Source organism: Falco punctatus (assembly GCF_963210335.1).
Source record: "Falco punctatus genome assembly, chromosome: 2".
Taxonomy (NCBI): Eukaryota; Metazoa; Chordata; class Aves; order Falconiformes; family Falconidae; genus Falco; species Falco punctatus.
The window spans coordinates 112914291-112931060 of record NC_137581.1 but is presented as its reverse complement, the minus strand read 5'-3'; the positions used below and the strand labels follow the sequence as shown (position 1 = coordinate 112931060).

At 44.7% G+C, this 16770-nt stretch overlaps 1 protein-coding gene across 4 annotated transcripts in view; it reads left to right on the top strand.

The window, feature by feature from the left end:
- Positions 1-12591, top strand: part of VGLL3 (vestigial like family member 3) — a 28441-nt gene extending 15850 nt beyond the window's left edge. For 3 of the 4 annotated variants that reach the window (XM_080374665.1, XM_080374664.1, XM_080374666.1), the window contains exon 4: positions 9-12591. In XM_080374665.1, the coding sequence (XP_080230791.1) occupies positions 9-515 (507 nt within the window). In that variant the 3' untranslated portion in view covers positions 516-12591. The remainder of the gene's footprint in view (positions 1-8) is intronic. The other variant, XM_080374667.1, reaches the window with a different exon arrangement.
- Positions 12592-16770: the final 4179 nt, after the last annotated feature.

The window sequence follows — 16770 nt, the reverse complement described above, 5'->3', positions numbered from 1 at the left end:
TGTTTTAGCAGGAAGGATTTGAGCAAAGAAGTGGAATCCCCACAGCTGAAGCAGGGCTTGTTCTCAGATTCTTCTACAAATATATTTCCAGGTGGGAATCTCTCCTAAAATTGCTGTCAGGGCAGATGAGCTGTGAAACATCCAGCTCTCGCTGCCTTTTGCTGAGAGACCTTTGTCTGCCTTGGTCCCATTCAAGCCAAATGAGTTGTGACATGATAGATTTTTTTTGGTTTAAATCTTGTGGGAAATGGCTAATTAAACTTCCATGTGGAAGCTTCCAGCTTGTCCAGCTAGTTCATACGTGCATTCACCAAAATACAGCTCCAATGAGGACTGAACTAATAACTTGTCAGTGCATGAGGATCGCATCCTACTCATCTAAATTGGAACAGATCGGCATTTCCTTCCTGTGCAGTATCCAGGTGTCACAGAGAGAGCAGAGATGCCGGTTGAGCTGTGCTCGCCATCAAACCAAACTTCTTTCTGTAGGGTATAGGCAAAGGGCTGTGAATTAGATCCATTTTGCTGCAGGGTCTGTAGGCGTAGGACAGCTTCCACGAACTACATCTGCATCTGCGAGCTTTGCCTGGCAGGCTCCCATCTCAGTGTTAGGAGCAGTCAAGCAGCCCTCGCTGCTCGTAGTTGCTTGCAATCAGGTGATGATGGGTGACAAACAGTTTCCAGCGCATCTGTCCTGGAGCTCATATGCACTGTTGAGTCTGCTTGGTATTTATCTCGCCAGCAGCGATCCTTGCAGATCAGTACTTCTGAAACACGTTATGTTATTTATTAAGGAAATACTAGGTTTGCATCTCTGTTCCCTTTTCTTTAAAGTATCTGTCTCTCTTCTTGATAGCTCTAGCTAACTGATTCAATGTGCGAGAAGCACTTCCTTGCTTTGATTAGTGTGCAGGGGAACAAAGAATTGGTAGAGAAAAAAACATGCTATTTCTTAAATATGAAATACTATGGACCTAATGCAAATCTCTCTCTTCCCTTGATAGCAGCTGGGAACCAATAATCTCTTCTAAATACCGTGCCACTTGCTGCCTTAAGAAATTAAGAGAAAGCATGATAGGAGTCTTAGCACTGGACAGTTTTGTATCTATTAATAACATTTCCAGCCATGCCAGTGATACAAGAGGAATTGCATTTTATGCTTTTGGGTATAAAATGACAAAACTGGGATCTCAAGTTTTGCCCTTCTGACAGATTCCATAATGAGCTGCCTGCTCTGAAGGGTGAGCGAAGTGTCCCTGCCCCTGGTAGAGGTGACGAGCCCCCTGGTGTGGCAGTAGCCCCAGCAGTCCAGCTCCAGAGCTCTGCTATTTGATTTACCTTTGGGGACGGAGCCGAGAGCTGTGTAAGGGGTGCTAGTCAGGAGAAACTTCTACCCGGCTTAGGTATAACTTCAGCCTAGACCATGAGTTGTTTCAGTACTGAGCAAGTTGGGTTTGCTTATTGCAATTTTGTTGGTAGTAGTACATCTAATAAACCAGGTGCTTTTTTTCTGTAACACCGCAGTACCTCAGAAAGGACTATGGGTCCTAGCGCTGCCGTAGAGGACTAATACAGCCTTTGCTTGGTGCTGCCTGCTCCTTGTGACGATCCCTGTGGAAGGGTACAGTTGGATGCTGATTTTGTCAGGATCCTGCTTTGGCAGCGCTCAAAAATGGCTGGCAGGTATTGCAGTTGTATACTCGACAGGGGAGGCAGTGGAAAAGGCTTGAACTGTTAATTTCTGGCCCGTGCCTGATGTGTGGGTTTTAGTCCTTGAGTTCCAGTGGTGGAATGGAAAGAGGGGGCAGGAGCAGAGGACCTCGGCAGACCGATGTCTCACTTGTTTGTGACTATTCAAAACGGCCACGCACTGAAACGCAACAGCAAAAACTTATCAGGCAGCCCCAGTTTGGCACATAAAGCTTTGGAAGCAAGGGAGCAAGCAACGGAACACAGCAGGTAGTGGTGGCCTGTGACATTACAATTATTTGCTTTCTTACCCTGCACGCTCATCTCTCCCGTGCTTTCCAAGCAGAGGCTTGCTGGGAAGGGCAGGCAGGCTCTGAGCTCCCTTTGCAGGATTGCCCGCAGCTTGTACATTTGAGACAAATGCTTTGGTGACAGGCATTCCAAGTGTGATCAGGGTGAAAAGAGGGAGCTTAATTGCCCCAGTGTTTTGCATGCACAGCAAATGGTATCATCCCAGGGAAGGTGTGTCGTGCTGGTGGAGAGAGGAGGGAGCTGCTGAAGCACCGCACTGAGTTGCATCCAGCCCTCGCCAGCACAGGTGAAGCTTTTCTTGCTGCACATCCACTCCAGGGGAGGATTATACTGGATAAGTCTTCACATCACATGGAATTTCATTACATTAATGTGAGGCAGCAATCTCAACAGAGAGGCTAAAAACTGAAGGGCCTGGAGAAGTGTACTGGCTTTCTGCAGCACAGAAGTCATTTCTGCAGAGTAGGGTAAAGCCATAGTGGCAAGAAGAGACTTTGATTCTGGAAGTCTTTGCTCATATGTCCCTGGAGAATAAGACGTCAACCTGTGGAGCTGTCAATATATCAGATTCCATGAGCTTCAGATGATTTGTGTAAAAAAAGCTCATTTGGTGTATATACCTAGACGCTGCTTTTCAGAGCCCTTCCGATATGAAAATGATTCCCCCCCTGCTTACTATGGGTCACATTTCTTGTGCTGCTGTCACATGCGATTATAGAAACATTTGCAAAATTCCTCACGCTGTCTTATATGGAATGATAGTGTTGGGATCAGGGTAGGCTGGCTGTAATTTTACCCTCTTCCAGCTACATTGTTGCATCTCTGCCATACTAAGCCAAATTTTCGATCTCATGAATGGATGATGCTGAATCACTTCAAAGATGAAGAGGGGGTTCCCCTGGCATGCATGGTATAATTTGGGAATTTATGTTTCAGAACAGATTGTGTGGGACATCATCGTATCGCCATTCATAGAGCTAACAAAGTATTGATCTGTCTTGCACATCTGTTTGAACTTACATGGTCCTGCTTTAGGGGATGAAGAGGGATTTAGCTACCTGATTCCCATTAAATGTGGCTTAATCCTCATGTAGTGTGTTGCAAATAACCCTTTTAGAAGCTTCTTTATTGGTACAGGTGGGATTAAGGAAAATGCTGGTCTGCATCAAAATCTATTAAAACCTGTGATGTTTGTGGCTGCTGTTATGCAAGTGTCTTTCCAAAGCTGAAGTGCCCAAGCTCTGATGCTCAGTCTAAAAGTATGTTTTATATCAGGTATTGATACAAACACATTGATAGAAGCACAGCATGTTTGTGCTTTAGGCCACGATTCCCTGCCCCGCTGATGTCAAGCAAAGCAAGGTCAGCCTCCAGCGGCGCTGGCTGCAGTTCACAGCCCTTGTACAGGGAGAATGGCTGCAGCTGTAATCCCGCGGCGCTGGGGCTGAACCCTCGTGTTTACATTAAGGGTATGCAGGCTGAGTTGAGCACTTAAGACCACGGGCAAGGGGAGGCGAATTGCTCTCTTGCAGCAGAGCTGATGGTTCCAGCCATCAGTGTTACCCTCAGGAGCAGGGCAGGAGGCTGCCCTGCATACTGGGCACTTCAGGTGGTCAGTCAGATCCAGCTGTGCTGGCAGCTGCCAGGCCTTTGGGCAGCCCCGTGGGGAGGAGAGCAGAGCAATTTACTGTGCTGCTGCAGAGCCCCGGAGGATATCCTGTCCTGCTGTTGGACAGATGTGCTGGAGGAGGCTTCCTGTAGCCCCAGCACGCTGAAAGCAGAGCAGGATTTTGGCATATCTGGAGGCTGTAAGTCTGCCTTAAAATTGAGGTGTACACCCTTTATCATGCAAAGTTATGCACGTTGATGTGCATAACTTTAATTTTTGGTGAATTAATTGACATCCTCTAGTCCTGGACAAGTATGGAAAGTCCGCTTTTGGAATTGCCTGTATGTCAGTGTGTCCCGTTCAATACGGAATTGGGCTGGTCAGCCTGCTGCCTGCTGTAGAGTTACCGCTGTTCACACGCACCACAAGCTTGTCACAGCTCTTAACATTTGTTTAGATGTTCCCACAGACCATGGGTTCTGCTTGCATGGCACTTAGCTGTACCGTTGGTATCCCAGCGGCAGGGAGCTGTGCTGGGGTGGCAATACTGACTCATGCAGGGTGTCCGTGCGAAAAGGAAAATGTTCTCGCAGCAGGCTGCAAGTGGAAGCTCTCCGTTAGTGGCAGGGTTGCACTTGGATGATGTATGAGGACTGCAGACAGCCTTGCCATGAAGGAGATGGGAATATAATGAGGAAAAGGCATGAGCAGTGTTCCACATTCAGTTCTGTAACTAAGGCAACTTTGGTTTTTTGGATTGTTTTCTCAGGCTGTTTATAAGAGTTATTGGCTATACCTTAAACCTTTGTACAGTTACTTCTTTTTGTTGCAAAGACACCTAACTAGGAAGGTGCGTGTTCAGCTGGTTATTCCCCTTCTACCAGTTGCTGCTATCAGGGGGACACCCTCGTAAAGAGGGGCGGTGTGCGTGTGGTTTTTTAAAGCTGCTAGGAGCCATGTAACCTGTTTTTCTTCTCAGGGGCTTCCGTTGCCTCTGGTGGCCTTTAGTGCTCCACTGGTGAATTTAAATGACTTCCTTACACTCTGAAAGGTTTCTGCTGCCTGACTCTTTCTTGTTGTCATCGTTGTTGTCATCTTTATTTTAAAAAAGTTGTAAACAGCAGGGGAAGAATAACACAAAATTGTCATCACTAACTTTGAGGGAGCTTTGAAGGAAACTAACAGCAGTTTATGCTGACTCTGCCTGGGAACGATGCTGCCAGGAAAACAAGTAATTCTTAAGCAGGAAGAAGATGTCTTCAGTGATCAGAGAGCCCCTGAACATGTTTTTGTAGGCATGTTTTAGTTGAGGGATATCCCAGTTTTTCCAGCCTAAAGAAATAGGTGCAAGTGCATGTGGAATGGAGCAGAAAGCCACTGAACAGGTTCTGGCACGCTCTGCCTGTGTGCTTTCCTTGTCTGTGTCACTGCTGGACCCGCAACTGTTTGGATGCTGCTTAGGAATCCTCACATGGATAGAGCCATGCGCTGTCATCTTTTGTATGACTGTTAAACGCTTTGAAGCTCAAATCTGAAATTATGTTGATCATCATTAACTATTTAGCTGTTTATACTCTTACAACGCAGAGGTAGTGGTCAGATGTGAACCGTCATGGCTATTAGGCTTTCTAAAAATTTCCTTTGCATTTCACTATATGATCAGATACGGAAACGAGAAATCCATGCTTAGCACATGGGTCCGTCACTTTTCACAGGTTAAAGATCAAATGAACGTGGAGCTCCAATGGTTACAACGTCATTGAAGTCTAGAGTTGCACCTACTTACGTTAGTGGTGAGATTGCCCCTAAATTCCTGGCAGATCAGGTAGTTGACGCATTGGTCTTGGTACTCTATGTAGCAGGGCACTACGCAGTATGACACAGAGTGGAGCGTTGCTGTCTATATAGCAGTGTGATTTGTAGTGGGAAGTGCACCTTCATCTCACGAAATGTGATTTACTTGGCTCAAAACATCAAGGGGCAGGTTTTAAACTGATGAGTCCAAAGTGCTTTACTGCCTCTGAAAATATGTGCCTGCACCTCTCTCCTTTTTACTTTTCCTATAAATGAGCAAGAATGTATCTTCTTTGGGAAGTTTCATCCGCGCCTCCCCCTCAATTGTCTGGATTTTAGGTATACGCCCTGCTGGGTGTAAATCTAGCGAAGATTGAATCCCTCTGGGGCAGAGAAATCCCAGATTACAACACAGGTTCCAAGTCAATAATTCTAAAGCCACAACATAGCACCACATTTATTAGATAGTCCTCACTTTTTATAAAGGAAAATGTTAGAGGAACTCATAACAAATGCAAGCTGAAAATCATTAATTTTTCCCATGTGGAAGCACTAGCCGTTCTTGGCTAAAAATCTGACGCTCTGTAGGTGAAATTATTTGGGTTTTTTACATGCTGCAGGAACATTTTCCCTCTCTCTTCTGTAAAGTGAAATGCCACAGAAACTGTGAGATCCTGAAGTGTCACAGGCCTTTTCTAAAAGAGGTAGGGTCTTTGGCTGACCCCTTGTCAGGAAAAATTATTCTCTTGCATACTGGATCATCTCTGCAGACCTGCAGGATTTTACCACATTATGCCATGCTCCAAATGAAGTCGAACCAAGGAAGTGCACCCAGGATTTTATCAGTGTTCCTGAACTGCTTGAGCCAGTGTAAAACTTAAGTATGGTTTAAGCTTATCCCACATATACGCAAAAATAGGGAACAATAGCAATGTCACTAACAAGTCTACTAGGCTGGTAAGTTGTGAGGGGTTTTTGTTTGGTTTTTTGTTTGTTTGGTTGGTTGGTTGGTTTTTTTAGATCAAAATGTGTTTATTCTTACTTCAGTTGCTTGGGGAGGGGGAGGAAAAAGCTGTATCAAATTTTAATTTTGTTTTGTTTTGTTTTCTGAAATGTAGGTCTACAGCATCAGGACAAGAGCAAGGAAACTTCTTGGTTCTGAAGTTCAGATAAATTAAGACCAGCTAGAGCTGGAGTCAGAGCAGCTGGGCGGGCGATAGAACAGTCGTTGACTCCTCCTGCATGGGGCAAAGGACACACATGAAGATGAAGAGCCAACCACTCTGGTTTTGCTATTGAGCCTTTTGTTTGTAAGGCCGTTTATAGGTCCCACAGTGTTGGAAAAAAACCAAAAACCTAACTTTTCTTTCTCTCCTCATCTGAGCCTGCTGCAGCTGGGCAACCTAACTCCTTTCTGCTCCTTTAACAGTGTTTTGTTTTGTTCAGCTTGATATTTTTATGAACAGTCTCAATTGTCAGGAAAAAGACTCTCCCTTGACTACAGTGCGCCTCCTTTCAGGAATACAGTATTTTGTAGCTCTTTGTGCATCTATTTTTGTAGAAATACAGAAAGTTTGGGTAAGGATTGATGGGCTATTTTAGGATGACATATTTTTTTAAAAAAAATGTAAAATTGTTAAGTTCTGTTTAAAGAACTTGCTCTCAGAGAAGCACTGGCAAAAAAAATGTATAAAATGCTATTTTTAGATGTCTGTGATGTGTTTTGTGCATTTTGGTTTTTTTGTTTGTTACCTCAAATGTCTATCTTTCCTTTCTTTTTAAAGAGCTAAACCTTCCTTGTTTCCACATTACTAGATTTTGATGTTTTTGTCCTTTTGTTCTAGCTTAAGCAGTATAATTCGCACCTAAAGTGTCAGCCAAATATTTTTCCTGGTGTTAGATTGTAGTAAGAGTGTTTTTATTTTCTTGCTTCTAAAGGTGGCTTCGGGCTATGCTGCTTGTCAGAATCTTGCAAACACCTTTAGCATGGAGCAAAGCTTGGGGTTACAGGAACTGCATTTCCAACCCATCCATCCTTTCAAAATGGACCAAATACTCTCATGGATTTAAATAAAACATGATTTTGGGCCTCATCTGGCGTACATTGAAGCTGTTGAACACAGTTCCCCTATGGGTTATCTTTCAGGCCCTCATAGTGGTCATAAATATCAGTATAATCTTATTTTAACTCACGGGGCAGGATTTTCACCTAAGCCATTTCAAGGGTGGTAAATTAGAACATTGATATTCAGGAAAGAAATGTCAGTTTTATAAAAAAGATGTGTGACTTGTGGAAACAAAATGTTTTCAACTGGCCTGATCCGTCTGCTGAGCATCTCATGGAAAGCGCTGAAATTTTCAACTCCTCTTGACTTCAAACTCTGTTTATCTGACCTAAGATTTGCCATGGGCCTTACGAGACCGCAGCTGCAGCTTTTGAGTTTTGTAAGAAGTTGCACGTGCTCTGCGTGCACAGATTCAGGCTTGGCTGCCGTCTGGGTAAGCATCTGAACTTGGAAGCGACGTGGCCACATCTAGCCACAGCGCTCTGCAAGGTGCTTGGGGAACCCCATTTCTGGCCTGGCCCTTGGATCTGATTTGCATGATAAGGACGTTAGCTGAAGCCAAGGTGCGCCCGATCCTGTGCTGATAAAAGGGCTGCAAGGTTGCCCTCGACAGCCCCAGCCGTGCGATGGGCTGGAGCTGGGTCAGCCTCTGTGTCCAGCCCTTAGTGATGCCAGCCGGTGTCACCATGTGTCTGCTCAGGTGGGACTGAGCGCAGGGTCAGGGCCGGGGGTGCCAGATCCTTGCTATTGCTTAGAAATGTTGCCTTTCTGCTCCGTGCACGCAGGGTCCCTCTGTAGTATTTCCTAAGGCCCTTATAACCTGTTATATTTCAGTCACCGCTGTTTTCAGACACCCCCGTCTGAAAGACGAACCAGGTAAATGCAAACCAAGACATAAACACATGGCTGAGATAAGAAACAGTTTAATTTTCAGGCAACGAGCGTTGTAAATGTAGGTTTGTCAGGTGGAGACCACATGGGTCCGCGTGTGAAAGGGGAGGAGGAGTGCTGGGATGTGCATGCTGCTCCGAGATCCAGGCCCCCCTCCCTGCGCTGCCGCTTCTTTCCAGGCTTTTTGAACTTGATCCTATGAGGTGTTGAGCGTTCTCCCTTGACACGTGAGAAGGCTTGACACGCTGGCACTGGAGGCATTAGGATTATGTCACCATTTGGCAAGACCCTTGAGTGTGTACCTTGCTGATCTGAAGTTTGAGACAGTGTGTAAGTGCCGAGTGGACTATGCTTAAATATTACTTTGAAATAGTAGGGTTGTAGTTTCTGTGTTGGGATGCTGAATTAAATGTAGGGTTTTTTTCCCCTCATCTTTATAGTCCATCGGCATTTCTTTCTCTTAATAAATTTTACTCTCATGACAGTTCTACATGTTATTGCCGCTTTGGTGGAGCGAGCTCCTCAATTTGTCAACGAATTCGTAATGCCGTGGGAAAAGCGCACGGGAGGGAATGTAGTAACGGCTACCATGGTTCGCTTTCTTATCAGGACAGTATAGCTCAGGAGGTATCTCAAAAGAAAGAGGTCTGACTTGGACATTCTGACAGCGTTAGAAATACTGGGAGGAAAAAAAAATACAAGGTTATTTATATATATATATATATTTTAACTTTTTTCTGGCCTTGGCAAAGCTGGAAGGCTAAGAGGCAGTGTATTCTCTTTGAACTTCAGAGCTGGGGAGTTTGGGGGTGGGGTGGGGTAGCAAAAGAAAATGCAGCATTTATTTTTGGGGTGTAGTGTGTCTGATGCCCTGAAATAGTATAAAGTCTAGCAAAAGCAGTCAGCTCATCGCCTTCCTCTCTGCAAGTTCAGATGATGAGAGACCTCCTGCCGTTCCCTATAGATGTCAAAGCAGAATGGGACAGGGAAAAACAGGCCCACAGTTTGCACTGGAATCCCTTTCCGGATTGTTTTATGGAGTTGATGGGTGGTGGGGAGGATTATGTGGTGAAACTAGTGCCTCTTCCACCTCTAGGACTACTGTCATGTGCCCATTTTCTTTCCACTGCTGAAGCTGTGAGTGTGCCGAAGGAACTTCTGTCGCTCTGCAGGCTCTGGGAGACGAGTGGCAATAAAAACCTGCTATCATCTGTATCTGTATCCATCCACGCACTGGTCAATTGACTTTGGAAGTCAAATAAATTCACTTTTTTTCCTCAGGCACTAACCGTCCCCTGCACTAACAGTTAAATTGAAAGTAAAAGTGCCAGTGCATAGCGTTACCCCTACTTCTGTGTTCTGCAATTTCAAGGATGGGAAAGACAAATTCCTTCCTTGTGGCAAACTTTAAAGTTAAATTCAGCAGATTTACTTCTCTCTCTCTCTCTCTCTTTCTCTCATACACGCACACTTACACACGCACAAACGTGCTTATGAGAAGCAGATGCTGTGATGGTTTTATTCTTGAAAGAGGAGGGGAGCGCTTGCTCGCAGCGTTGCAGTTACGGAGAATGGATGGCAGTGAGAAAGAAACGGAGACGTTAAGACTGCTCATGTTTCTGCAAATAGGAAAAGAAAAGGCCATTAAAATCAGGTCGCAGACAAGTTATGCATCTTAACACATTACTAAAGGAGTTGTTTCATTCTTTTTATGTGTGATGAGGTCTGATGCTGTCCCAAGAACGTGGATGATTCATCTTGCGAGGACTTATGAAACATGATGTACTCTGTCACTGTTTCTGGGAGAACATAGGGGAAATCATTGTTTTATTTCAAGAAAATCTACATACTAAACTCCTTAAAGTTGTCCAGGCTTTTATTTTATTCCTATTAATGTTGAGAAATCTGCTGTTATTTTTTGTGTGTTCCTTTTAAGACTGGGAAGGTTCAAGCTGCTCACCAGTTTTTGAAAAGCATATACCAGTTTGTTTCAACTGGACGTTTCCATCCCCAAAAGATGATGGAACAGTGCAGCTACTGACCGCCCAGCAGGTTTGGGTTCTGGAGAGCTGAAGGAGCTATACTTGGCTGCAGTAAAATTGCACTTTGTTCCGATTCCTCCCCTCAGCAGACACACAAAATCAGTTATCAGTTTATCTGATACCTTTTTCCTAGTGTGAAGATATTCAGTGAGTGGCAGTTTTCTCTCTGTTGTCTACTTCTGCCTCGGGACTCGCTTTTGAGAATGAATCTCTGGTCACAGCTTTCAGAGAAAGCAGAGGTTGTGGGGGGGGCGGGGGGGGATGTGTCACGGTTCCCTCCCCCTGCACTACGATTGCCTTGCCTGTACCCAGTCTTTCTACTTCCAGGCAGCCTTTCGCCTCCCAGAATTCCTTATGTGTGTGTATATATCTATATACATATACATATATATATATATACACACGCACGTGTAGCTATACCTGTTTCCCTCCATGCCACCCTCAAGCTTCAAATGCACATCTTTTGGAAATGAAAGACATCACTAAATCTCATCTGAGACTGAGAAAACGTAGGCATTTTATTGTGTTCTCGGTTAACTCAGGAGTGAATGGAATTTTCCTATACTTGTAAAAAACCAAACCCAAATAACAGTAACAAAAACTCAGAAAAAAGCCCCCCTTTTTTGACATGTCTGATTTGTTGTATCTGTAAAGGTGACCATGGAGTCAGCAGAATTATGTAGAGGTGCAATATATTGCCTTTTAGCAGACAAGCATATCTTTTTGAATATGGTTCTTTTAAATAACTTCAGGTACAAGCTTTTTCTCTGTATCAATGGACCAGCAACATATATTTCTTATAAACAATTTAGAAATATATATATTTTTAAAATCAACTTCTTGGCTTTAGCATATCAACCTTTGAGCTTTTAAAGGGTATTTGGATGATAAATATTGATTGTGTGCGGATCTTTAAAAAAAAAAAAAAAGTTGATGCATGTTGTTTGGAACTGAAATCTCACGTAAAGCAGGAATGTATGTAGAACTAAATACTTCTTTTACGTATTAGCCCTATGGGCAGGATCTGATAGCTGTGATGCAGGAAGATGTCCCTTTAAAGACTAATGGACTCTTGGCTGAGCAAGGTCAAAATGCAGTCCTTGTGACAGGAGAGCAGGAGCAGGCGTCTTGCAGGGGTTGAGGGGTTGAGCTGGTAGAGCTGTGATCCTCTCCAGCATTGTATGTGGGCGTTTGGGCAGCCACTGCTCAACATACTAAAATCAGACTGTATTGGCAGGTTTCTACACTTGTGGGGTGAACCGTTTGCTAAGGGGAATTAGAGATGTCCTTGGAAACCTGTGTTTTAGCTGCCCTTGGTCTGCACAGTGCCCAGTAACTCTTTCCCTGTTCTTGCTCAGCAGTCTCCATGACACCATGGTGGCACCTATGAAAGCGGAGCTGGGGATCCATGTGAAGTGCAGAATGTTCTTAGCTCCCAATAAAGATACTTGAGGAATGGGGGTGATTAAAACATCACAGTTAACTCATGCATCTGCTCAAAGGCTCAAGCCTTCAAGATGGATCAGCTGTGCATCATTGACGGTGGCCGTTTGCATACAGGAGCCCAAATACTGCTTCCTCTCCGCACCGCCCCCCCCCCCCCCCCCCCCCCCGCGGTGTCTTTGGAAGTCTTTGATGGCATTGAGATTGTTGGGACCAGCCTCAAATGCCTGAGTTGCAGTCCAGTGTTGGCTGGCACAGCATGGGGGCCTGGGATCTGGTCCCACATTGGTGGACATCAGTTGGAATCGGCATTGATTCCAGTGAGCTTGGGCTCAGGTAGCTAGTACCTATAGGCAACCGATATTTATAGCAGTTGAGGTTTACAGTAATCAGTAAAATATCTGCAGAACTATGCTGCACTTTCCCTGCTAGCTGTTTGTAGCTGTTGTTTAAAACCATCAGTCAAATCAGGGTCCCTCTCCTCTTCCCACCTGTTTTCCAACCCCGCTTCCCTCAAAACTCCATTGAACTTCTTTTGCCCCTCTCATCAAAACTGGTGGTGGGGCTGTGTATAAAGAAAAATGTCACTGTTTTAATTACTGAATAAATAATTTAATGTGAATTTTATTGTTATATTTTTTATGTAGCATTTTTGGTTTGGTCTGTATTTCTCAACAATTACCTAATGCTTTCTTTTCTTCTTATGCAACTGAAGAACTCATAAATCTCTTTGTAAATTACAGCATCCTGAGTTTCTTTTCCTTTTTTTTTTTTCCCCCATGAGATTGAGTTTTTAGAGCCAAGGGTTTGTCTTCTCTTGTAAAACAAGTGTTATAAAATCTTTCTCTACTAAAATTGGATGGAGTAGAAGTCTAGCATCAAAGGAGTTTCAGGCAGGGTTCTCATGATGGCACTAGGTTTCCATTTCAGTTACTGTCAATTGTTTCTGCTACAATTGTCGTCTTTTTTTTTTTTTTTTTTTACCCATTAAATAATTTTTTAAGTTGCATCAACACTAGAGGCTATTTTACACTCAGACCTAGTAGAATCACAACATGATACTTCTTAGCGTAAGACCCTTTTACATTTTACTATTTTCTGGCAGTTTGGACAGTCATCAAATAGAGACTTTCCATGCAAGGTATTTATCTCAAATCTACTTTTTTTTGGCAAAGCTCCGTGATTCCCTCTAAGGAGGTAACTTTGCCCTTGCTGAAATTATTTTAAAACTGTTTAATTAAGAAATGTTTGCATGTCTACATTCTGGCTCAAGGGCTGAAGGTTTGGTGTTTTGGTAACAGATTCATCATTAACTGTTCCAACAGAGGGGAAAAAAAAAAAGCCCTCCAACTTTGGCCAAGCACTCAGCTGTTGAAAAATTGCCACTTGCACGCAATCAGCAGGGAGCTGTTAAGAGTTTAGTTGCAAAATCCTCTGAAGATCCTGACCATATGGGATGTGCTGTTTCAGAGCATCAGGAGATGAGCAGGATTTTCCCCATACGTCCTGCTCCAGACGCAGTTTCTAGGACTAGGCAGCAAGCAGGGTGCTTTTTCTGTGTGCAAAATCACCATGTCCTTCCTTCTTAGGCCATGAGGAAGAGATGGAGAGAGCTGCCAGCCAGAAACTCGGGGAGAGGAAGGCCAGGAAAGGAGGAGACTAGGTTCAAAATCTTCCTATAGGAGAGTGGGGTTAGGAGCTACCAGGAGAGACATGGTCTCCATGGGCAGCGGGGATGAAGATGGGATACAGACCACTGAAAAATAAGGAAATAATGCCTAGTGATGGCTTGGCTAATACATGAAAGAGGTAGAGTGGGATGTGACAGCCATCAAAAAATACCAGAATAATGTGAGGACTTAGAAATCTGGTATAGACTAAAATGGAGAGGAAAATGTGGGATAAATATTGAAGGAAATTTTCTCTGAAGTGAGCTGTGTACGCTGTGATTTAGTCTGTGAGAAAAGATGTGGGAGCCCTGTTGCTTTAAGACAATCACAATTGTCCTCAGCAAAGCCAACATACTTTAGGAAGCAAGAGTGCATTAAGCTGGGGGATGAGCTAGCCGAAGTGCTTTTTCTTCGCCCCATAACTTCTGCTCTCACAAGAGTAGGGCTCCAGCTGCCTTGCCCCAACACCTGAAGTTCTAGGTGCTATCGGGAGTTATTTCTACACACTCTCATTGCATCAAGAAACGACAGCAGGGGAAGCGATGTTCAAGAGCAAGCGTTATTTTGGGACTGTTAACGTAAATCGGCATCACTCGGTTGGGTTTAGTGACCTTAACACCCATGGAGAATCTCATCGGTTACATCCAGATAAACCTCGTTTTGAGTGTTATCAGCTGGAAACCAGGTCGCAGGCTGGTACCTGGGGGAGGTGCTTCCCTCAGAGCCAGGATCCAGCCAAGTGACTTCAGCGGTGCTCAGCCCACCTGGCATAGGGGAAACACCACGGAAAATGCGAGAAGCAGGGATGGCATCCTCTGTGCTGGTGGAGGAGGTGAGCGTGGCCAGGTGCCAGCTGCTGGGGCTGGCTGGCCCTGGTGGGATAGAGGTGCTTTCAGCCCTCCATGGAGATTCCAGGTGCAGTGGGGCTGGCCATCCCAGCAGGACCTCGGACTCCGAGGGGTTATGCTGCCTGCGTGACGTGGGAGGCCGGGTGGGGACCAAGACATCTGGTGAGAATTCCTCACGGCTGAGCTGTGCATTGGGCTGGGATGCCGATTAATTTAGCTGATTTCTTTTTTGGGGTTGTTGGGAGGAGGAGGGGGGGCTGGATGCCACAGCCTTCCAGTAATTGTCTCTCCTTCAGAATATCACTTTTGCTTTCTTTGAAGACAAGTACTTAACACAACCAAACCAAACAACAAACCAGTACCAGGAACTGCACCGATGTCTTTTCCTTGACAGTAACTGTACATCTGCAATGGTTTATCACTATGGGAAAATGAGTGGGTAATAAAGTTTTGATGTTGGCCATTGCATGTACAGAGTATCAGAGGCTTTGAAAATGATTTGTTATGTGAATGCCCATAGTAGTACTGAGGTTCAAAGGGAGGTGGTTTGTTTTTCGTGCCCATTTAGTTACGGATAACACCAGCTCTAATTTCCTCCTCCCACCAGCAAGCAGAGAGTCCTACATTGGAAGCCAAATATAGCAACAAAGCTTTCTAGCTCTGGCCAAAACCAAAAAAATCTGTTCCCTTTTAAGAATAACACTCTCTTCTGATGGAGATGGATAAAGAGAAAATTCAACTTTAAGGAAGCCAGTTTCTCAGTGGGAAACTCCCTAGTCTCTCTCAAATGTTCAGCGTAAAAGGTATGAGCCTACTTTTTGGCATCTGTGTAGAAGCCAGGGGGGAGAATTCTGCAGAGTCCCATCAGTAAAGCACTTTTGGGGTGGCAGTCTGGATAAATCTTCCCTACTTGCTGGTGTGTTTTTTCTGCTCTGCTTTGTCTGTCTCTTGAGCAACACAGCCAATGCTGAATGGGAACTCTGTGAGTTGCACAACTACCCCTGCTTTTTCTTCACCCTTTTCTTTCTGGTTTGCTTTTGTGAAGTTAATTACTTCACTCTGAGGGACAGACCCCAGATCCACCTGAGGAGTAAGCTCAATGAGACAACACGAAGCAGCAGCATCACCCCATGCTCCCTGCCTCCTTGGCTTTCTCATGAGGGGAGCATGTGGGAAACCATTCCTGTGCTCTTTCCCATGGCCAGACTTTCCAGTTGTGCGGTGCCCACAAAGGATGACCAGGGGCAGTGGGGCTGCCCAGTTCCCTGCCTGGCTGGATGCGCTGGAAGAGAAAGGATGTCAATGCCAAATATTAATGGTGAAAATGCTTCCTCAGGTGATCACTTGACTTTTTTTGAATGGGAGTTAATGCCTGTTGAGGATGAGCATGTATGTAGGTGTCACCTCCTGTTTTTAAGCTAGAATGTGCTTTTAGAAGGAGGTGCAGGAACATCACCCCACCCACCCCCCTTTCTGATCTTCAGCAGTTTCTTTAACTTCTCTGCACCATCTGAGGAAGGCTATTCAGCCTTTCCTTCGAAGGATTTATTCCCATTCCATCCCACCCCCACCACCCACCCATAAGCAACTGGCATCTGTGACATGTGAGCAAAAAAATCCCTTTCTCTAATGCACCAGCTGTCCTTGTTTTAGAAGTGTTGCCTCGTTCATTTTCAGACTCTTTGGCCGAAGGCCTTTGCTGTAAGGTGAATACTTTGGTATTACGGAGTTAGTTCTTCCTCCTTTGGAAATTTGAGGGCTTTTTTGTTGACTTCAGTAGAAGTAGCCTTGGACCCCGATGCATTTTAAAACCGATGCAGGGAAGTGTCACACAGTGAATATATTTGCACTGGATCTGTTCTGCCAGACATGTTGCTGATGGAGTTTTAAATAAACACAGAGATGTTTGGAAATATTTTGTGTATGTAAATATGTAAAATATGCAAAACAAAGCTAACAGCTGTGGGGTGTACTTGTTGCTCACGTGAGGAGGCTTTGTGTAATGTGTTTTTCCATCATCCTCTCTTTTTTTAAGCATCTGTGTCTGTTCCAAGATAATCACTTCTCTGTGATTCCCACTGGAAAAAGAGGGAGGAGGCTGGATGGGCCTGTGTGATGCCCTAAAGTCTGCTTGAACTTCTGTGAAGAAGCTCCTACTGTATGGCAAGACCTGCTTTCCACAGAGCACAAAAGCACGTGCCCTGAGGGCAGGACGCAGCAATCGCTTTTCGTTAGAGGTGGGATGGTGCCTGGGTCCAGTTGAACTTGGCCTTTCAAGAACGGTAGCGCAAGGCACAACACGTAGCACACAGGGTTCGTGGCCATCCGCGGGTGCTTCGTAACTAGCCTGACAAAAGCATTAGTCACCAGCGTATGAGTCTTAATTTCCTGAGCTGAATCTGTTGC